We start from the raw sequence: 22,922 nt of genomic DNA, 5'->3' as shown, positions 1-22,922 counted from the left end.
AGCGAGCTCTATTTAAAGCTCTTTCCCACCACTGCACAGTTTTTCACTGAAATCAGCCTGTAATATTTTAAATATTTTATATTTTAAATGTCTGGAACATGCCTAGGATATGACCTCTTAACTCATTCAACAAATATGTAAAAGTTTAGTTGTGCTTTGTTAATGCAAAAATTATTTTAAATAGTTCTTCTGTATATAAATACTTACTTTTTCTCCCGAATGTGCTTATAGGCAGATAACTGCGTTTTCTTTGGAGAGTTTTTCAACAATTGTATTTATGCAGAAGTTGCACTTTAAATTTGTTGCTGACATGGGACAGGATATTATCTGTTCTGGGCTTGAGGACAAGTGTTATTTCATGGAAAGTGGGCAAAGAAGAGAACGTTTTTTCTAGGAGATTATGATTTGGTGTTTGAAAAGTGACAGGAGAAAATGCCTGCTGAATGTTGTTGAATATCAGAGCCGTGTACTTGCAGAGGTTCAAAATCGTTGATCCATTTTGAAAATTCTCACCTAAACATCTCAGTGCCATTGTATCCTTGCCTTTGGAACAGCAATAAAAAACTAGCAAGCCTGTTTCATACCAAGTTGGTATTTCTACCATGCTTTCAAATTATAAAATACTCTACACATTTAAGCACAGAATATTCTAAATACTCCTCTTTTGTCTTTCTCCCTTTCCTTTAAAAAAATAAAAAAACAAATCATATTTGCAAGTAGGCATTACTCTGGTTTTTACTCAGCAGTGCTGCCTGGGCATGCCCTGCCATGCCAGGTGCCGTACACGAGTACGTGCACAGAAGGGGCTGGTTCCTCTCACTTGAAGTCAAAGGTGGGACTGAGTTCTTCTCCTCCCTCTGCCGTCAAAGTGAATGGGATTTTGCTGTTGACTTCACTGGCACTGAGATATCTCCACTCTGGCTGTAGGATGGTCTGAATCTGCTGCAGGAACTTAGAAATACAGAACAACCTATTTTTATGTGGCTCAGAATCTGAAAGGATTGGGACTGAGAAATAGAGTTTTGCTTTATGGAAAAAAAATATATTTAACGGGGATGAAGTTACAGTAGTTCTGTCAGTATCAAATAGGCTTCTTCGGGAATTATTTGAAAAATGTATTAAATGCAATCAAGGATTCATTCTGTTTGTATTTTATTGCCATCAGAGGCTCTATAAGTGGTCTGCAGTGCTTTCTCAGAAGCTGCAGGGGCATGTTTCCAAGTTTTCAGGAGGGTTAATCTCTATTAAATTCTGTAAGTTTGCCATAAAGATGGTACAATAAGCTGGGAATGCAATGGGACATTGCATAGGACAGAGAGTGCTTACGGACTTGTTATGAGGAGCTGAACCTGATCCGTTTGTGATGTTGCCATTTGAGAGAGTGTTAGCTTTGCTTATCAGCTCTCCGTGCATTGAGTCATGTATATATTATAGTCGTGCACACAGGAACCTCATTATAATGCTCTTCGGTTCTCATTGCCTCAACTGAAGTCCATTATAAGTACCACGTTGGAACATGTATTTTTTGGGCTTCTGTGTGCAGCCAGGGAGCAAGCTGAAGTACCTGTAAAATGTATATTTTATATTTAGGTGTATAAAATATATATGTGGCTATGTCTGGGTGTGTGAATGTTCACCTGCCTACAAAGAGAATAAATTTGATCTTTCAACTGTTATGGAGGGGGGCAGGGGGACTTGGTAAGTTCTAGAGAAGGTGTGTGGAGGTTAGTAAAAAGTTGTTATTAAAACAAAATCCTTCATTTTGTTTTGAAATATAATGGAAGCAGGAGATGTTACAGCCTGGGTTTTTGGCTTTTTTTTTCCCCCTTCCTTTTTTTTTTTTCTGTACTGTTTTAAGAAAGAACTTTTCTACCTCAGTCTAGTTTTATTGCGTTTCAATCCCTTCTCCTATTAACATATTCTCTCAATGAAATCAGAGGCTTTCAGGACTTATCCCAACCTCTCAAACCTAAAAGCTGCAGTCTTTATCATCAGAAGTTTCTTTCTTCTGAGAGAGATGAGTATGTCTTTTCCTGGTGTAGTTGGCAGTTGGGGGAGTCCCCCTGATGTCTCGAACTGGTTAAATAACATTGTAACCAGGCCCATTTCTTCTTTTAGCTTATAGATATTGTTATTGATCACAGTCATTATGTTAGTGGTTAGGGATCTGCCAGAACAGGCTCTTACTCTAAGCAAATACAAGGTAGAAAAAGTCCTCCTATCCCACTATTTCTCCATAATGGCAATAATGCTTCTTACTTAACACATGTAACACGTTCATCTAGATGGAGAGTAGATCAAGCAAGCCTCTGGGGTAGGCTTTTATCTTTTGGGTCTTGGAAAAATGTGTAAAGTCTCAAATTAATTGTCCTGTTCATCCAAACCAGGATACAGAGCAGGATTAAAGCTTGCTTGTGTGAGTAGAGCATACAGGACGGCTTCCAGTGCACTTCCAGTAGCACTGTTGTATTTCATCTGTCCAGACACTCACAAGGTGTGCAGGTTTTATTTTCACAGTTTGGCTCTAAGTCAGTTTTAAATTTAGATTTTTTTTTTTTTTTTTTTTTTTTTTTAAGATGAACTTCCCTGGAAGGCAAGAATCAAACACGTTTTTTTTTCATGCCCATTAGGGGGCAATTTTAAAATGAGATCTGTCTCAAGGGGCTGAAGGGGATAAAAGACAAGGTGGAGATAGGAGGGGAGAAGCTGTTTTCCGAGTACATTATGTTTCCTGCCATTTGTTTTTTTTTCATTTATTTCTCTTGGACTGACCTCGCACTTTGGAAATTATGCACCTAGTTTTTTATCCCTCATTTTTGTCTTACCTTTTTTTTTTCCCGCAGCACCAGGAAGACGAGATGCCTCATTTTGAAACCTAAAGGGGGGAATAAGAAAAGTCCTTTGTAATATATTGCCATATTATCACTAAATCCCCTGACAGTTGTGACACAGAAGCAAGTCACCTGTCACTTAAGCTTGAGGTCTCTTTAATTTTCTCCTGGAATTCGCACCAGGCTGTCTTTAATTTGAGGCCTTTATTGGAATTCTGAAACCTTTCTGCCTCCCCGGTGCTCAGATCTATTCTGAGTGCTGTTACAGAATGTATACAATAACCAACAGAGGGATTCAGAGGGGGCTGAAGCACTGTTTATTTAACACTCTGGAGGGATTTTCGTGCTTATTCGGTCCTGGCTACCCGGCTTTCAATATCGCTTTGACAACCGTTATGCCCTTCTCATTAATTTTAAACAGTTAAAACACAGGAAAAAGAGAAAAAGTTTTCATTATTAAAGTGCTTTACTTTTTAATAACAGAGGATTCTGTCCGCCAGGGGAAAGGGCAAACCTCACTAATTTCACATTCATATTAAAAAACACTGGGAAGGTGACACTTTGTGCTGCCAGGAGGCTTAACAAAAGAAAAGTGATGGGGGCTAGGAGGAGCAGGCGGGGGGAGAAAGTTTTATGTTTCACGTTGATGGAAACTTGTTAGTCACAGCGACGAGTGTCCACTTCGGGGAGGCAGCTCCACTTGTAGTTTATTAAACCTTTACAGAGGCCCCTCAACTGGAGGCTGTCTCAACTGATTAATAGGTGCATGTTAAGTCAAACTAAAAGGTGTCTGTGCAATGGGCTGTGTTGTGAGTTTTTCTCAAGTGGATTGGGAGACTCTTCATGTAGCCTTAAAATACCCACCGTTGTCTCTGCTGGAGGTGTAGATGGACAGTCAGTCCAGGTGGTGAGTGAGCAGGAACTCTAGTCCCCATACCTGCTTTGTTGAAGAATAACCCAGTGGCTGGAAGGTGTGGGATTCTGAGTTCAAAAGAGGGCACTGTGCAGGTAATTTAGACTGCATTCGGGGTCTGTCTTGGGCAGATTTGCTGTTAGGCTATGGAGTGGCAGATCTGGGTCAGCAAAACATTTTGTGTGGGGTGCCAGCAGCGTTGCCTGCCTTCAATGATCACCGAGGTTCGTGGTGTCAGTGTGATATGGTTCCCCTGGACTGGCAGCAGTGCAGAGGTGATGCTCGCAGCTGCAAGGGAAGGAGGGTTATGCAGCATTAGCATGCAAATCTACCGGGGAGGAACAACAGGATTGTTGCCTTGGCGCTGGCCTAGTACAGAGTTGTGGGAGCTGGATGTTTGTTTTCAGTCAGCCCTGGTCAGATGAGGGGTTGACCAGGATCAGGTTACTGCCTGGGATCTGGCACTCTTAGACTTGGATGCTGGTTCCTGTCTGAGTAGCTTTTGAGAACTGTGGCCCTTTCTTGGGAGAGGTTCACATCCATGGAAGCTTGGCTTTGCGCTTTGCTGTCAACTTTCCATCAAAAATTCTTTTGTTTCCTTGTCCACATTTCCTTTCTGTGCCTGGGTGCTTTAGAGAGAGAGACAGCCTCTTTTCTCCTCCCAGTAACAGCTTGCTCCCAGGAATGTTTGCTTTCCATTTCCTGAACTGCATCCTACAGTCTGATTCCGGGAAAGCTTGAGCACATGCAAAATTGCCCTTTTGGTCTAAGGAAGTTTCTTCTGTCATGCCTTTGGTGCCAGGGGCTTGTCTTATTCTAGAGGAACCACGTGATGGCAGTTACCGTTAAGTATGACTTGTTGACAGTGAGAAAACTTCATGTAGGCATCAATAGTGAGAAGTTCATTTAGTTGGCTTTGTTCACAAGTGCTGGATTTGGTCTGTTCTCTGGAGCTTGGGGGTGAATGTAGATCTCCTGCCCCACGAATGCCAAGGACAGGCCAGGTGTTTTGGGGAACTGCACAGGGGATCTTACAACACTGGTCTAAAACTGTTAGCGTAGAGTCTGGGGGTAGTTATTCCAAATAACTCCAATGGAAACAAGCACTGGTATCTGGCCTGTTGAATCGGGGGGCGGGGGGGAAGAGGGAAAAAGATACGTGATAGATGTTAGAAAACACAAAATTAAAACTGATTTGCTCTCCTCACCACACAGCACTCACTGGCTGCTTTGACTTTAACATCTTTATCTATATTTTTTTTCTCTAGTAATATTGAGAGGATTACCTTTGTTGGCCCCTGGGTGGTTACTGTGTGATTTTACTGTTATTAAATCTATTGTAAACTGCTTCATTATTCCTGACTCAAATTCTCTCTTTCCTCTAATCCTCACACCGCCCTTGTAGAAATCCTCTGGCACGGACCCTCAGGAAGTCCGGGAGCGGGCCACGGTCTTGCAGACAAAATTTGAAAATTACGTTCACTCCAGCGAGGGGACTGTCCGGTGGGCAAAGAAAGGTCAGTGCGTTTCTTTTCAGTTTATTCCAGAAGGGCTCATATAAGCTGCCAAGGTTTTCTTCTGGGGGAGAGGTTCAGGGAAAAGGCCTGGAAGAAACATTTTGGGGCCATTGGGCTCTGTAGGGGGTTGAGATGGGCCCAGAAGGCTTTGTGATGATATTAAATGTTAATTTCTTGCGTTCCCATATTACGTGCAAATGAGGTTTAATCTTGGCTTTCGATAGGATTCACATCCGAGGGCTCTGACCCAATCGCATGAGCGAATAGATTATGTGTGTAATGCTGGGAAGGTCATGGGTGACCTGCTTAACCACATGCTGGTGCAATACCCGTTAGATGCTTTCCAGGGATGAATTTGAAGCCTGTAAGACAGGATGCCTTGGGAGCAACTCTTAACAGGCAAGGATCTTAGACCGGAGGTTGTTGTGTGGGATGGGAGAAAAATGAGAGAGAGGGCAACTACTCAAAAAGGCAGGAAGAACTAAAACTGGGATGGATTTAATAATAATTGTAGTTAGGTGCAAAACTGGAATTTGATCTCCCATCTTTGCCAAGCAGGATGCACAGCAGTTGTCACTGAGCAGTACAAGAAACTCTTCCCTTCTGCTTCTCAGTTTGGAAAATCCTGAGGAAGGTGGATTTGGGGAAAGGTGAAAAACTTGCCAGGGATGTGGTAGGAAAATAAACACTAAGCAATCCCCTGAGAGGAGCCAAAAAGGTGGTGCAATTTAGGCACCCCTGTTCTATGTATTGTTCTGTTGCCCAGTAAGGCTGATCTGGGTGCACCTGAAAACGGAATAGCTGTTGTAAAGGGAATGCAGGAAGTCAGGCCCCAAAGGTCCTTGGCAATTACTTGGAATTTGGTTATTAAATGTTGAGACAAGTCCACAAATTGCAAACTCTTTATGCAAGAGACTAAACCACTCTTGCTCACAATATATAGGACTAGAGCCTTTCCCCTTTTTTTGAGTCTCCTCTTCCCACATGTCTCCCTTTCTGATTGTTTTCTTTTTCATCTCATTTGTCACTTTGATGTGGGTCAAATCCTGCTGTCTAAACTTGCATAAAAGTCCTGTTGATTTCAGTTCTGCAGCATTTCCAGTTAGGTTTGGATGAGAGGGGTCCTGATGAGGTGAATTTTGACGGTCTACATCCTTTCTGTTTACCATTATATATACCTGCTGTATGCATGTGCGTACAAGTGTAGTACAAGTGTACTATATGTGCTAAACTACATAAATCGCATACTAAGGGGTCCAAAACCAACTGGGGAAATTGGCCTTTCAGCTGTACAATGTCATCATAGAAACTGGATACGGGAAGGCTGTTCTCAAGATAGAAGTTGAGTTCAGCATTAAAATTGTTTGGAATCATGAGAAGTGATTGTTCAAGAGGTCAAAGGTGCTGTTTTTTTCTGAATGTCGTACTAACTTGTTAGGTGATGACATAGCAGAATGACCAGAGCTCGTACTATAACTACCTGCTTACCAAATCATTCTGCATGCTTTTAATGATGCATGGCCGTATTGATGGGCGAGGTATTTGAAATCCTCCTGTTTCATTCTTTGCTCTACCCCTGCCACTGCATGTCACTGTACTGATTCTCACCCTGCCCCGACAATTGCAGTGCTGATTTTTTTTTCCTCAGGGTTTCAAAATACCTTTCTCCTACAGTGAAAGTGTTAGAGACACAAGCGGTTTGCACCCATTTTCAGGTGTGTTGTGCTACTTGACTGGTGTAATTACTTTTATAGCAGCACTTTTAAGTCCACTCAAAGCACGTGACTAATATGATCAAATGCTTGATTCTGCATGGATGAGCTTCTTGTTGCTCCCCTGGGATTCCTTATACCCCATGCAAACTTCTAACCTGAAATGACTGTGACAGGGAGAACAACTGAATGGCGCTGGTCACACTTAGAAAACCTCTGTGGTCTCTCTCTATACAGCGTACGTCACTGTGCACACACACACACCCCACATACACACTTGTTGCTGACCTCAGCACTAACAACTTTTTTAGCCACAGACAAGAAGTACAGAAAATATATCAGGAAATGCTGAAACATTGTGCATCCCATTTATCTTGCATAGGAGCACTCCACCTCTTTTTCCTACTTTGCTATCTACATATGCAAATTTTCCACTGCTGAGTGGCTTCCATAAACCCCATCTTCCTCCCCTCTGTGCCAGGCATCATGAATAATTAACATGGCAGCTGGCTTTTGCTTTCATGGCAGACAATCAATTGGAAACTGTGCCAGAGGTGCATTTGTTTCTCTCTCTTTTTCTCTTTTTCCCCATTTTCTGACCTAGTCAATGTTAATAAGCAGTGTTTTGACTGCAGCCCGCTTTCAAAAGGCGAGTGGCTCCCTGCCCACTCACCCCTTCTGCCTCTCGGTCCCATGTTTTCCAAACTCAAATCAAAGGGTTCAGTGAAGGTGCTGCCCTTCAAACTTGATTGACTGATCAGCAGTGAGGTGGGTGGGAGGAGGGGTATGGCTGGCCCCTGCTACCTGAAGGACGAATCTCGTGAAGTGTGGAGCCCCTTTTGGGAAATGGAGGACTCTCGTCCGAAGGGTTGCGAGGTGATAGGTACTCCATTTTGGAGCTCTGGGGACAGATAGAGCTCAGGAGACTCTGATCCTTCACGCCACTGGGGTTATAGAAAGGGTAAGGAAGCAAACCCTACTTTTCTCCTCCGTGTTTCCCCATTTTATAGCCAATAGTTGAGCATTTTGCATCATCCTTTCTGTCCTCAGCACCCATGTGTCGAGAGGGAACAGCAGAGTTACAGCAGCCCACTGCAGTGGCACAATGCTTGAATCCGTGGCGGTTTTGGTGCATTCCTCCTTCCTGTTCCCACATGCTCTGTGCGCTGGCAAAATGCCTCCACCGGTTTATCCAGCTGTGCGGCTGAGGCTGCGCTCTGGGGCCAGCGCTGGGAGCTGGCTGCCAGCTGAGAGCGTGGTGAACAGGTTATGTCACCTGTCTCACCTTCATACCTCATTACCCTCTTGTCCCCTGTTTAAAAAAACAACAAACCACCCTATCTAACCTCCATCATATGTAATGCTCTTTTGTTTTTCCTTTGACTTTCCAAATGTACACTTACATTGCTATAGAAAAGTGGGGATGCACAGGTGCAAAGAACCAATCTAAATCCACTCTCTTACATGAGTGCAAGTCTGAATCCCACCCCAGGCCAGTATACGTTGCCTCAGACTCATGTTGGTGTGACAAAAATGTAACAGCTCAGGCAGTTTGCTCCTGTGGCATTAAGGTGAGGTAACCTTTACGTGAATTACGGCCTGACTAGCACTGTTACCAGTCGTCTTGAGTTGTTTACATAAAGCTCTATCTCTTCGATCACAAAATTATAAAAGAATTTCAACTTTTTTTTTTTTTAAAAAAAAAAAGGCTTTTAATATCTGGCCACTATAATTGCACATAAAAGCCAGAAAACATGAATCTGACAACACTGAGAGGTCTAAAGACCTGATAGTAAAGATCTAAAAAAGAATCATACCCACAAAGGTCTTCATTTAAATCTCACGGGTGCTGTAATGAATATTAGCAGCTTTGAGCTCCTCCGAGCTAAGACAGTTGCATGAGCTGAGGTTTCGACCTGCTGGTACGGCAGGGCTGTTAGTTCAGCTTTGGGTTAGTGTCTTGCAGCTCTCCCTGGTTTTGCATACTCTGACTCAGGACTGGATCTGCCGATTGTCAGGACTTTGGGAAGAGGGGGGCCTGTGACACTTTGATTCTCTATCTCTGATCTGGGGAGTTAGTACCAGCAGCCTTTCCTATCTGAAGAGCTGTGGGAGGTGAGATCAGCCTTCATAATAACAGGATCTTTAGTACCAACCATTTCAAACGCTGTGAGAAAGACAGCTATATTAGCTCCAACGGGACCAAATTCGGAGCAGGAGCAAGTTCGTATTGTTCCTTTTGAAGAGTTACACCTTCTCATAGCAAGCGAATTTGACCAATAACTTTATGAAAAAAAGCAGCAGAATAGGGTTTTTGAGAGCATTTGAGCTGATTTGTAAGCCGTCAGAAGGATGGCCTTCAGATGAGACACCGAGACGGGGTATTTGGAATTTAGCATTCTCTTTTTGGGAAAACACAGGTCCCTGGATGCTCAGATGCCTCTAAAAGAGGAGCATTGTGAAATTGGGAAGAAGGTACAAAAAACTCAATCTTTTCTTCTCATCGATTGGGAAAAGGAGTTCGCTTTACTCAGTAAACAGAGCTTTGATGGATTCCCTGGGTCCTTCCAGGAGCTGATCTGCTAAAATGACATTTTTATTACTGTTCATAAACTCCAATCTCCGGCTGCTGCCAAGAGATTAGACATAAGCTGTGGGCAAACTTGCTGGTCCGGTGGCTCAACAGGCAAGGGCAGGAGAGGTTAGAGTTTAGAGCTTGCTGCTGTCAGCGGTTGAGAGGGAGAGAAAGATGTAGGTGGTGGTTGGAGCGAGGGCTGGGGGGGACATGGGAGGCTTAGCCAGCAGAGGAGCAGCAGGGGATTGAAGGGAGGCATTTTCTGAGCTGTAGAGTTTCCTTACTAAAAGTCCCTCTATTCCCCATAGCAGAGAGGACAGCCTGGGTGTAGTTAATGTTCCAGGTACGTGGAGGAGCAGTGGTAGTGTTCATATTAGTGGATGATCGTCTTTAGAGCAATGAGCCCTGAGGGAAGGGCATTACAGGAATATAGAGATGTGAAGGGAAATTTGCACGCAATTCTATTATTTTTCCCTTTTGAGAAGGTGAGCTCTGTTCTCAGTGTGATGATGAATCAGGAAATCCATCTGGCTCTCAGACATTTATAAGGGACTAGCTAGTAACTGGTGAAAAAGGGACTACTGGGACTGTGATATCAAAGGAGTCTTCCTATGCCATCTCCATGCTTCTTTCTCCCTCTCTTCATCCCGGTATCTCTATTCCCTCTCTCCCCTTATCTGCTACCATTTGATGTCAATGACTCTTCTTGTGAGATGTGCTACAGGCCCTTTCTGGCAGAAGAGGCATCCTTGCAAGAGGCAAACCTAATGCAACTTAATGTAGCTTTGTTTCAGTTCCTAACGTTTCTCCACCACCTACCTTCTCCTTTCGGGATTGTACTAGTACTCTACAACCTTCACAGATTTTTAACATACCAACTGTTTCTACCAGCTGCTGACCAGAAGGTGTCCCAAAGGACAAGACCAATGTCCTTCCAGCTGGAACAGCTGAATCTTTAAGTGTGTATATATATATATATATATAAAAAAATGCAGTAGCAAACAGAATTCACTTTTTTTTTTCCCCCCCCACCTCAGCACTGCAGTCTTTCCTTTGTGCCTATACCACCTACCCCAGGAACCTCAAGCACATCTTCCACATCAAATCGCTCCACCTGGGTCATGTGGCCAAGAGCTTTGGCCTGAGAGATGCCCCCCAGAACCTGACTGCTCTTCCAACTGCAGGCTCAAAGAAGAAAACCAAACCAAGACCAAAAAGGTAAGCCAACTTGATGTTCCTGAGCTGAGGAACACCACATGACTAGCTGTGCTTTGCTCCTCATGGTTGTTGTGCTTGCTCCAGAAATCATAGAATGGTTTGGGGTGGAAGGGACCTTCAAAGATCATCTAGTCCAACCCCCCTGTCGTGGGCAGGTCACGTGTGATTGTTCCTGAGAGGCTAAATCATGTTGAGCCATGCGCTTAGGTTGCAATGCTCTCTGAGCTGTTGTTTCATTCCCCTTTTCCTAATGACTTCAGAGAGCCTAAAAATTACATTTATTAAACCAACTTAGTTGAACATTTGAGTGGGGAATTCAGTTAAAAAAAAAAAAAAAAAAAAAACAAAAACAAACAAAACAAAAACAAGCAGCTCACTTTGTAGTATGACTTCTGACAAAGATGCTCTTTTTTGAAGGAAGCTGCTGAGTGTGGAGGTGAACCTATGTAGACTAGCCTGGGTTTTGCTGCAGCTTTTCTATTTTCTGAGCACTTGAAAAACACTATCTTCTATGAGTCTTATCAGCAGAAACAGCCTAATTTTTATTTCGTTGTATTTCACTCAAGAGCTACCTTGAAGGATGAAGAAGGGCGTAGGCAGTGTTCCAAAGCGAAGCATGAGACTTCCCATATATTGGGATGGTTCTCTTTCTTGTGCAGGTCTTGGTTGCTAGAGCTCCAGCAGCAGTCCTGTTGTCATGGCCGAGCACCTCGTAGTAGAAGCTGCCATATTTTTTCCATTTACATCCCCACTTCCAGTCGCATGGTCCTATAGAGAGCTATGATCCCTGGCTCAGGATCAACTGCAGTAGCAACTCTTTGTCCTCATCCCTGTCTAGGGAAAGGCTCTCACAGATACAGCTATGCTCATAAGTACTTGCTGTTGGTGTAGCGCATGGGATGATAAAAGCATCAAGGAAATAGTGGAGAAATTAATATTTTCACTTCTCAAATTTGAAGTTGACTGTCCTGCACATTATGAGCAAGGCTGTACGAGTGCTGATTTATCTCACAAGATAGTCTGTTCCTTCCTGGCTTGACAAATACCACTGCATCAGGAGCAAAGTATGTGTCTTACTGTCTTCAGAGGCCTTTTGTGGCCTCCTTTGGCCTTTTTTATCACCTTTTCTACACTAGATAGGCAATCTTTTGTAGGCTTTGTCCTGCAGTTCCACCAGCAGTTTCCTGGCTGTCAGATTTCCTATGGGACAAATTGTGTCCTCTCAGAATGGTCAGCTGCGGCTGGGGCTACTTATTCTTCTCCCTAAGAAGACGTTAGATTAGTACCTGAAGGAAAGGGGAGGGCTGCAGTGTACTTTTTTAGTTATTAATTATATGATTAATATAATATATAAGTACAAGCCCAAATCAAAAGGCAGATCTGTTGGTAGAAATGATCCTTCTACAAACTTGTGCTCTGCTGCCTGTAGATTCAAGTAGTTGTGGCAAAAGCATTTCTGCAAGATCATGTGGGAACTCTCCCAGTAGCAGACCTGGAGTTACACTCTATCCCCTTCGGTGTGTGGACAGGGCTGTTCCTGGGTAGCCCTTCCCTGTTTAAGGAATTTGAGACTCCCTGGTGCTTCTGGAGGAGCAGAGCCCTGAATCCTCTTCTCTGCTTGAAATGGAGCTGAAGATGCTCAGTATGTCCGATCCTGGCTACTTTGAGTTGGTTCCACAGGATAGATAATCCTCCCTTTTGAGATTACAGTGTAAGGGCTCGCTGTCTTCCCTTGCACAACGGCAGGATATGAACCTCTGGCTTGCCAGTAGAATCACTGCAATGATTCAAAGGAGGAAAATCTTTTTTCTTTGGTCAGTATCAGTTGTGACTCTTTCCGTGTAATTGTTGCTGCAAACGCCATTAGCAAATGTTAGCCGTGCAATTAAAGCACTAATCCACATAATTGTTCCTGGGCTGGTGACATCTCTTGCACATGTACCTATCTTGGTAAAAAAAAATGCAAGAGGAAGGGGTTTTAAAATAAAAAATTGGAGACTGCATTGTCCTGCTTTGAGAAGCCACCAGGGACAGGCCGCTGATCTGCCTCCTGCTTCAGCTGACCCTCACCAGCAGATGGGCAACAGGATGGGAATGCCCCTGTGAGCAGGGGATTTAACGGAGCTTTATTTCGGGAAGAATAGCCTGATTAGTCGATAAAGAGCATGTAAGATGGTATGGGGTGGGCTTTGATGTCTTGCTGGCCCAGCAGGGTATCAAGCTATGACTGACAGTGGCGTGTCACAGGATTACTTGGCCTGCAACAATGCCTCTCTCTGTTCCTATGATGTTGCTACTCTGTTAGAGCTACTTTTTCCCTTGTTACGAACCTCTTTTAGATGGCGTTCCTCCTCCCCAAGTCTTCATCCTATTATGGTACAGACAAGCTCAAGATACAGTAGGTAGTTTATGCACAGGACGTGTGGGGTTGGGGGATGTGGAGGTGTTAGAACAAATGGTCTGAGAGTGATTTGAAAGCTCATTTGCACGTGGATCATATAATTCCAGCTCAGGGAAAGTGGGCAGACTTTGCACAGGTTCGTCACGGCTCAAGCTCCAGATTTCAAATCTGGGAGCATCTGGAAAGTTAAGACCCTGCAGAAATAGCCAAAGTTGTGATGTGCAACAATTGTTCTTGCCTGTGAAACTTGTTTCTAATCAACTTTCTCTGTGTGTGCTTAAAAAAAAAAAAACACGAGAGAAGATATATTAGCATTCATAGGATAGTTTAGAGAAAGTTAATATAGACTCAGATTCAGTCTCCACTAGCTTAAACTCAATATAGTGCTGTTAACTTGCAGAGAATTGCTTTTGATTTCACACTGACAAAGCAGAAAGCAGAATTTAGGCTGCCATTTAGAAGACAAATGGTTTTTAATTGTAAAATGCAAGGCTTGAAATTATAACAGCATAGTCACAGAACAATCTTTTTAATTATATTTCTCACGTGATACCATGAGTGTTGGTTGTCGTATTACACATTGTCTCCAAACATCCGATACTTGTTTTTAATCAGTCTGCTCACTAAAGCCTCATCTCTCAGCACCTGCCCAGAGAATAAAGAACAGGCAGTCCAGGTTGAAAATGGGGTAAAGGCGATCATTAAATGTTTCCTTAAGAGGACAAAGAAAACTTTTCATTTCTTTTGAAGTCTCCTTTTGTGCTTAGCGCCTCCTTAGAGAGCCTGCTTGGGGAAGGCAAGACAGGAAGACAGAGCAGCCAGGTGTGTGACGGTTCAGTGCTGAAATGTGGAAGCAGCCCTCTCCTACCGAATGCACATGTTAAATTTCCATGTATTTTTTTTTTAAACCTCTTTGTGCAAAACAGCTGTCCCCTTAGCTGTAGTGGTTCTTGCAAAACCCGATCTGACGATGGCAAAATAATAGCTTATGATTTTTTTGAAAGTTGAAGTGCTGTATTTAGGTAAGAGATGCGCACATGAACCAGATACTGTATATTAAGTTACAGTACATCAGCTTAGTAAGTGTCTGGGCTCATGCTTTTACCGAAGGGTAGATGCAAGGAAGCTGATCCCACTTCCATTGAGGGATTAACTGTCTCTCGTTGACTGCAGAGAAGCAGCATGCACAGGAAGTAGCTGACATGCCAGATAGACATGTCTTTTGACTCTCTCACCATGCAGATGCCAAAGACCTATTGCGGTTCCACCAAGCATCCCTGTGCTACTCAGTCTTTTGCATTTTGGAGCAGTGGGGTTTTATGGGATTCTGTGGCGACTGATGGTCTGTTTTCTCCTTGTGAACTCTGGAAGACCGGTGTATGCCCCCAGAGGGTTTCACTGTAATGGGGATTTGCAACTTAATTTGCCTTGTTTGTGAATTCATGGCATTACAAAGAAAGAGATAAATCTTTAAGTTTGATAGATTCTGTGGAGCTCATTGCTACAAGGTGTCTCTGAAGCCAGAAATGCTCAGAAAGATTGAATTTACATATAAGTATCGAGTATATTCACAGTTGCTACAGCATGTGCAAAAAAATGAGTATAAAAATTAAGGTGAAAATCCCCTCATGCTTCAGAGTTTAAGTCCAACCTGTAATTAAAATAGCATCAAGAAAAGGTTGCTTCTGTTTGATGGGATTGATTTACATCATTATTACACTGCTATTGCTCTGAATATGGATCGTCATGCCCTTAAGGTTTTGGCTGCAAGATTATTGTGCTAATTCATTCTTCAGCCTTAGTGGTCAGACAGAATTAGACTCCTGCTGGGAAATCTACCTTGTAACCCTGTGTATCCTCCCCTGCATGGCTAGGGCAGCAGTGTCCTTTGGGTGAAAGCTAGTAGACTTTCACCTTCTCCCCTATCTTGTATCCTCGATTCCACTTTTGAATGTCATGGCATTGACAATTTTGGAAAGACTAATGCTTCTATTGACAGGGCTTGCGAATCAAGACCCTGCAGCTGGGTCTCCCTGCACAGGAATTGTCTAATCATTAGAAGCAGTTTGCCTGCCAGTTTTTGCATGCCATTTACAGCTTTCCTAATATCACTTAATTAGTCAAAATGCAAGTTTGGAATTCTGCCCACTAGGAATTTCACTTGGTTTAGGCAGTCTGCGCTAGAAAGCCACACTGGAGCTCAGGTAAGAGCATGTATTTATGGACTGGAGGACAAATGAATCCAAAAATGAGAGTAAGAGACACGGCTGCTGTGAAAGGAAACATCACCATCACGCTTCACGAAGGCAGTTCAGGGACTCAGATGAGTCCTGCTTACCACATCATGATGTTATAAAAAAGTCCTGTTAATGAAATTAAAGTTTTATAATTGTAAAATCCATCTGATTGTTATCTGCATACAGCAATGCCCTTTATTACTATCCTGTTCCACCACAGCCACAGCACAGAGCCTTTGCTCCATCTCTGAGTGAGCTAATAGGGCTTGCACATGGAGCTGGAAAACCTCTGTGCTGTTTGGTACGCACCAAAAAATGACCAGCTCTCTCTTATTGAAATATATTCTGTCCTTTAGGCTGGGAAAGAGCCTGACAGAAGCAAAAATCCTGGGAGGTTCTCGGCCTCCCAGTGGTGCTTTCATCCTTTCTCCATAGGGTGAAGACCAAGGGATGGTAGCGAAAGTGAAGCTGTGGGGTTTTTGTCTCTTTCTGTGTAGCTGAAATACAGTTGACTTCGGTAGGGGTAAGGTGGGCTTTTCTGTTTAGCATGTCTCGGCATGAAGACTGCTCTGCTCTGACTGTTCTGGAACAGCGCTCGATGCTCAGTCTGACTGGGTAATAATTTTCCTTGATCTTCTCAAGCTAGCGTTTGCATCAGCTGATAACGGAGTACCTAGGCCATCTGTTGACTTGTCGAGAGCAGCGTAGGATTGCTGATGAATTTCTTGCCCCCACTCTGCAAAAAGCAACAACAGAAAAACCAACTCAAACGGGGTTGCGTTGGCTGCAGATGGTTCATCCAACACTGTAAGTAGAAAAAGCAGGTGTTGCAGCAGCCTTGGCCCAGAGGTAACCCAGCTCTGTTGCTGGCACAATTTCAAAGAGCTGTTGGAGATGCTGTCAGGCAGATTGATAGTGCGATCCACATTGAAATGTTTTCTGATAAATGAGACAGCCCACTCCTGTCTCCTCCAAAGACACACCATGAGTTCTGGGACTGTACGTCAGAACTTTATACTCCTTCTTCCTCAGCTGGAGCAATTTGAGAGCCTTTGGTTGCTGCAGATGCTGCGGGTTGGTTAAAGGTCGCTACACTTGCTGCACTGCATTGCACCAGCATTTCACACAGCTCAAGACAAAGGAACAGACAGCAATGCCAACCAAGTTGAAGGAGACATCTCTAAGAGCAAGCTTGCTCACCATTTAGGTAAAAAGACTAGCAGAGGCATCTTCTGAGCCATCAAATGATATCCAAGAAACCATGCATGTATATGTGCCACTACTCTGGCATGTAGGAGTTTTTGGCTTGGGGGTCAGCTTGTGATTCTGTTCTGTAATACAGCAGATGTGTCAGTGAAACATATATATTAGAATTTTGAAATTAAAATGAAAAATGGTGTCAGATACTCATTGCTTTTCTTACTGTGGTCCTTTCACATCTAATGTTTGAAAGTCTCCACATCCAGGATCATGGTTTGCATATTGTAATAAATTCAGTCTGACAAAATGAGCTGGTGAAACTTGATCATTCTTATGATCCTTACCAGCAATGCTTGGGAGATGAATGGGATGTTATATAGAAACAGAACAGTTTGTGTACACTTTTCTTCCTCTTCTGTTTGTGCCTTGGCGCTGTCCACAGGATCTCAGCTTTGAACATCCTCAAAGCTTAGTTCAGTATGCTTGTCTTGGGTTTTTTTTGCCGTAGTATAGTCTCTGTTACTCTACCGTCTTGTTGTTCGTGATTGTGGAGTTCGGCAGATGGTGTCTTCAGAGCTCCAAAGCCATCGATCACCCAAGATGTGTGGAAGTCACAAACTAAGTGTGTTGAAGGTGTGTTGCATGTAAGCTAGGTGAGACTTCCGTGGTGAGTTAGTGTTGTGTGGCAGAGTAGAAGACAGAGCTGGAAACAACAGAGAGCATTTCAGGCTAATCACCTATGCTGCATTCACCTGTTTGGGTTTTTTCCACGATGTGAAAAAAGATTTGCCTTGGATCTTTTCTGATAGTCTAGAGCAAAGCAAAGAGTTGAGAGTCAAGGGGACAGAAAAGGAGACCGGTCCAAATCGTTCAGATTTCCTCTGAGGTGGAGGGTTGGGCAGCACCCCTGCGGACCATTGCAGCTCCTGAGTGGAATGGGAAAGGGGAGCAGCATACTGGGAGTGGCTCTGCAGACAGAGGTAGAAGGAAATTGAAGCAGAGGAAAGAAGGATTTTATTCTCTTTCCATCGCTGGACACTTTTTCTCTCTTGTTTTTTCCAGATCCTCCTATCCTGCCTTTTCATCATTCAGTGATGTATTTAACAAGATTGACGAGTTTCTCATGTTTAAAGAGTGAATAAAATCATTTCAGTTTTCTGGAGGAGGGCAAAGGGTTTTTTGTCTTTAAAAGTTTGTCTCTGGCCTGGTCTTTCCCAGCCTTTCAGGATACAACAAAGTCATCTGGGGACAGTTCCTCTGTTTCCTTATTGTCTCTCTTGGTACCAGCTTTTGTGAGGTTGCAACTTAATTACAGATGTGCCCAGGCAGCTGTAAACCTGGGTTTTTTATTCCTTCCTCTGTCTCCATGAGCAGGGGGGGAGCTTTCTCAGACCGTGATAAGCAATTACTAGGCTCTCTGCCTTCCCTTCCTCACTGTGCAAAGCACTTTTCTCTCCCCTTGATAATGAGGTGATTAGATAGATCTTGGGGTGATATGGGTTTTGCCTGGAACATAAAGCCCAAAGCAGTGGTTGGGTCTAGGGGTCTAGTGGTTAAGCCTTGCAAATGAAGGGATGATGTGTCCCCCACTTGAAGTTAGAAGGTGGTGCTAACTCATCTCTGCTGGCTCCTCTGACTACTTACCAATTCCCATCTGTCTTTTATGGGAGTCCTGATACCCCATATCTAGCGTAAAAGAGCAGTAGTCCAGTGGTGCTTCTGCCTGGCATCCAATATGTCACAGCACTCAACACCCAGTGTGCTGGACAGTAACACAGAGGAGTCAAATAGCTTGTGTTCAGGGACAGGTTCTTCCTAACTCGCGTGTTGGGGCTGTTTCATTTTCTGAGTTATGACTTCTCTATTCCTGTCTCATTTTCCCCCAGCTAATAGAAGTGGCTATTTTCTCATCCGTTTGAACATTCCTTTCTCCTTTAAGCCCTGCTGAAATCTTGGCACTGTAGCACATTGGGATGGGTCAGTCATTAGTGAATCTTTTTTCCCCTGCACGTTCCCCTTAGCTGCACTGTTTTGTAGTTCCCCACCTAAAGACTGACTGTTGTGTTTGGAGGGAGGGATTTAAAGGGCTGGGGATTTCTCTGCCCGTTACCAACATGATGTATTTTCATTAGGGCTCAATATAGCATGATATCTAGACATGAGATCACAGAAAGAGATGCTGACAATCCATGTATTTATCCAGGGATGGGAACATGGGTTCTGTCTGTGTTGCAAACGCATCTTACATGTACAGCCTTTCGGTGAAGCTTTTTGCCACAGTATCCAGTATCACCATACAGCTCTCTTAAATAAACGTCACGCCAGCCTTTGGCAACAGGGAAAATGCAGTCATCCCGGGTTATGAGGTGGGAGAATGGACATGAAGGCCAAAGAGATTAAATACCTTGCCCAAGGATGCTCAGAGGGTGAGTATCAAGGTCTCGCTCTGTTCTCCTGGGCTTTGTCTCACAACCACAGTGCACCTTTCCTCGCCGATGTTATCTTGACTGCTCTGGCAGGGCCCCAGGGACTTTCACCAGTTCAGCAGAGAGGGGAATTTACAGATTTACAACAGGAATCAGAATCCGGCCAGGGATCCTGACCTGGTGCACTTTTCCTGGTGTGCTGTCACTGCAGACTGTTGCTGTTGCCTGTGGCTCTTCCATCTCGTGGTTAAACAGGGCCTTGACAGCTGCTTTTCTTCTCTCGGTGATCAGCATAGGTTCCACAGCACAGCTCCATTGATTTTTGTGGCCCTGGTTATAGGGAGAAACCTCCCTTTTCCCTGCATCCTTGCTTTTCTGTGTACAGCTGATCACCACAGCAGGGTGTATTGATTTACTAATTGGGCAATGATTTCACCTGATTGATAATAAAGTGTTGGACAACCTCCCTGCTGAGCTGAAACTCAGCCCGGCAGCTACTGGTGGATTACTTGTCCTTTTGCAGCAGATAGTTCCCTGTTGTTAAGTAAACTGATCTGTTGCTTGGTAACCCTCGAATTACTGTAGTAAATGCTTGGAGACACAATGAAAGTGTCAAACAGAAACTTTATCAAGTGATGGAGGGGACTGAGCAGAGAATACAGCTGTGCTACGAAGTTTTTGCAGCAGAGCTGAGCTGGCTGAGGGCACACCTTGGCCTGGCGCCGTGGGTGCACCCGCAAGCATCCCTCCGTGCTGCTGTGGCTTGTGCATGCAGGAAGGCTGTGGAGGTACTGCAGGTACGGCTTTACCACAGCACGTTGGCTTCATTACCTGTACGGTCGCTTTTGAGTTGTTTCTGTCTTTTTGCCTTAGTTTCTGTGGGTTCAAACCGGGTGGTGGCGGTGCGTCTTATTTCTCCGGTATGTCCAGTCTCTAGTCCTTCTGCCAATGCAGAGCTTGAATGTTTAATTAGTGTGAGAATGGAGACTATGCTGAAGGTAGCAGAGTCTTCTCACCTGTGTCTTCCAGGCTTTCCCTTCTAGGGAAAACCATCTTTCAGTGGTCATCATCACTCCGTCCTTATCATTCTGATCCATCCTTCCAAACCCACTCCAGCCACGAAACCTACACAGGGATGGAAAACAAGCTGCGGAAAAGGGGGCAAGCAAATACCACAGACCGCCAAGAGTTTGCTGCCTTTCCCTTCTTTGTGAGTTTGGCCTAATGAATGGATTGATCTGTTGCCGCAGCCAAAACTGCTTCCTTCTCCTGTGATCCCAACACAGTTCTGGACACCTGAAGGAACTAGGAGAGGCAGTGCTACAGGGCTGCAGCCTTTAGGACTGCTGAGGTCCAGGTATTCTCATAAATGCACGCTGGCACAGATGTGGGGCTTCTGTTCAATTCCCTTGTTATATTTAGAGGGACAGGTAGACTTCTGTTCACTTCTCCAGAAAATTTTGAGATCTGCTACTGGTCTTTTTAATAAAGAGGAGAGTGGGATGTGCAGACACTGATAGCTGTGGATACCCTGTTGTACCCAGGACCATGGGAACATGGTAGGGAACGACAGGTCCTGCACTGAAGAGATTGCAGTTTAAACAGATAAGCGAGGGTGGTAGCAGCAATGAGGATGAGATTTGCCCAAGGTCATAGAGCAGGACAGTGGCAGAACTTGTGGTGGAAAAATGCTGAGTGGGTTTCTATATTTATAGCTGGCAGTTTAGGGCTACAGGGAGATCCATGTTGAGTGGCTGGGCAGAATGCAACTCCCTTTGCAAAAGCCGGTCTCTGGAGAGGGAGGCTGTAAGGTGCGTGTGATGTCTGCAGGACACTGCAAGAAAAGTCTGTTGGGTTTAACCTCCTGACATTTTTTTTTCTTGTTTGTTTGGGGTTTTTGTCTTTTCAAGCTCTGGATTTAAGCTCTGTTTATAAAATGTTTCCATTGTTCAATGTCTTAAGGCTGTTAGGTTTTTTATTAGTATTATAATTTTCGAACTGCTGTGTCACCTAATTCATCAGCCTTCAGCACACAACCCTTCCCTCCTTCTCCCCGCCACCCCTGCAAGAGCATTTGTACAGAACAAAGACTTGCTTTTAGAAACGGCATGATATTTTGCCACCTTTGTGAAAACCTGTCACAACAATATCTAATTTTGCATGAGACAGAATTTCAAATCAAGCCTCAAGAAAAGGAAGCTGTTCTTCTGCTAATGTGCAAATGTCACTTTCCAGAGCCGTAAAATAAGTAACCCACCTAGCAGCATTTCAGAGAGAAGGAAATCTAATTCCTCTTCTCTTCCCTCTGCCCAGGTCTGACCTTCTCAAGAAGACCCACGGCAAACATCGCCTTGTTGAGATCTTGCGATCTGAATATTCCAGCGGGATGGACACTGGTGTATCCAAGGTCAAGAAGAAGAAAAAACAGAGAAAACCTGGCACCCAGCAGATTCCAACATAAGCTGGGACCTTCCAGTCATTGGCTGCAAAACCTGCTTGAGCACCTCAGCCGGGGGTCAGGGTGACCTGCCAAATCAACTGAGGAGTGTTTCAATTTATCAGGGAAATATGGGAGGGATCTTGGGGATCTTGGCCTCCTCCCCCTCATTCGATAGGTCCAAATGGAATCGAATCCAGGTGTGTCCTGTTGCACTGCTGCAATTAAATGTGGCTTCTTGAAGATGCACTGCGTTTCTAGGGTGGTTTTTGCAAGAAAAAATAAAAAATGTTAAATACGGTTTTTGGAGAAATGTGGTGTCTATATAACATGAAACTGAGACAAGTGTACTCAGACAGGAGATGCTTCCCTCTTTAAAAGACCTGTAGAAACACTCCACAATCTGTTTGCTGGCTTATTTTTAACCCGATAAACAGTAGTGGCAGAGGAGGTGTTCCAGGAGCACGTTTAAGAGGAGAGGGGAGGCTGCCCTTTCCCCTATCGTTATTCAGGGCAGCACTTTGCTCCTGTCTCAGGTAATGTAGCCACGTTGCTGCCACCTTCTCTCCTCTCCTTTGTGTGCTGGGGCAAGGTCTGTCCCTGGACACTGATCGTTAGTCAGATATTGCCACCTGGAAGGAATCTCCCCGATTTCAGTGCACGTGGTAGGATTGTGGAGAGCTCTTCAGTGTAATGACACACAGTCCCTTTGGGGCAGAGCTCATGGGCACAAAACTTCATGTCAAAACTCCTGAGTTTGGGAACAAACGTCACTGTGGGAAGGAGCCAGTGTGGAATCCAGCAATCTCCAAACTTCTTGCCTGCAGCGTATTGTCATACCTAATTATATAATGCAGAGTATGTATGAAATGTCTCGCCTCTCTGAACGTTAAAGGCTTTGCAGGCTCTTGCTAACACTTGCCAGTAGTAACCTGGCTTTTGGGGTTCTCTCTGCTTTGGCTAGGCCCTTTTTGAGTACATCCCAAGCTAATGGATTTCGCTTCTTGCTTTTCCCATTTGCCTTTTTTCTTGTTCTTGCTTGGACTACTGAGAAAAGGGGTGCAACATGGCCCCATACGTGCCGAGGCACCATTGCCCAGCATGTGAAATGGAATCCGAGCTCCAGTGAAGTCCGTGACGAAACTCCCCTTTGAGTTGGCGAGGCGTGGGGGCTGTGTGGGGAGAGCGGGCGCTCCCCGAGGCCTGCGGGAGACTTGACAAACTCCCGCAGGACCTACAGGTGAGCACCCACCTCCCTCTCCCTGTCCTCTTCGCTGTGCTTCTTCCAGCACCTCCTATGACACAAGCGCCAAGCAGCACACATTCGAAAACAGTGCAAAACCCTACCAAAACACAACTTTCTGCTGCCTTCCTCGAGGAAAGAGGTGAGGAAGAGCAGCCCACCCGTGACCCAAGCCAGGCACGTTGTTTAACGCAGGACCAGAAAGTGCTCAA

The 22,922-nt window shown here is 44.3% G+C and overlaps 1 protein-coding gene across 7 annotated transcripts in view; it reads left to right on the top strand.

The window, feature by feature from the left end:
• Nucleotides 1–21,767, top strand: part of DDX31 (DEAD-box helicase 31) — a 51,083-nt gene extending 29,316 nt beyond the window's left edge. For 5 of the 7 annotated variants that reach the window (XM_075170612.1, XM_075170615.1, XM_075170614.1 and 2 more), the window contains 5 exons: nt 5,150–5,261; nt 8,024–8,102; nt 10,586–10,766; nt 20,281–20,387; nt 21,344–21,767. In XM_075170612.1, coding sequence (XP_075026713.1) covers nt 5,150–5,261; nt 8,024–8,102; nt 10,586–10,766; nt 20,281–20,387; nt 21,344–21,491 — 627 coding nt within the window. In that variant the 3' untranslated portion in view covers nt 21,492–21,767. The remainder of the gene's footprint in view (nt 1–5,149; nt 5,262–8,023; nt 8,103–10,585; nt 10,767–20,280; nt 20,388–21,343) is intronic. The other 2 variants (XM_075170609.1, XM_075170616.1) reach the window with 1 other exon arrangement.
• Nucleotides 21,768–22,922: the final 1,155 nt, after the last annotated feature.

This window comes from Calonectris borealis, chromosome 21 (genome assembly GCF_964195595.1).
Source record: "Calonectris borealis chromosome 21, bCalBor7.hap1.2, whole genome shotgun sequence".
NCBI lineage: Eukaryota > Metazoa > Chordata > Aves > Procellariiformes > Procellariidae > Calonectris > Calonectris borealis.
Note: the sequence above shows the minus strand (reverse complement) of the source record. Positions and strands in the feature narration are given on the sequence as shown.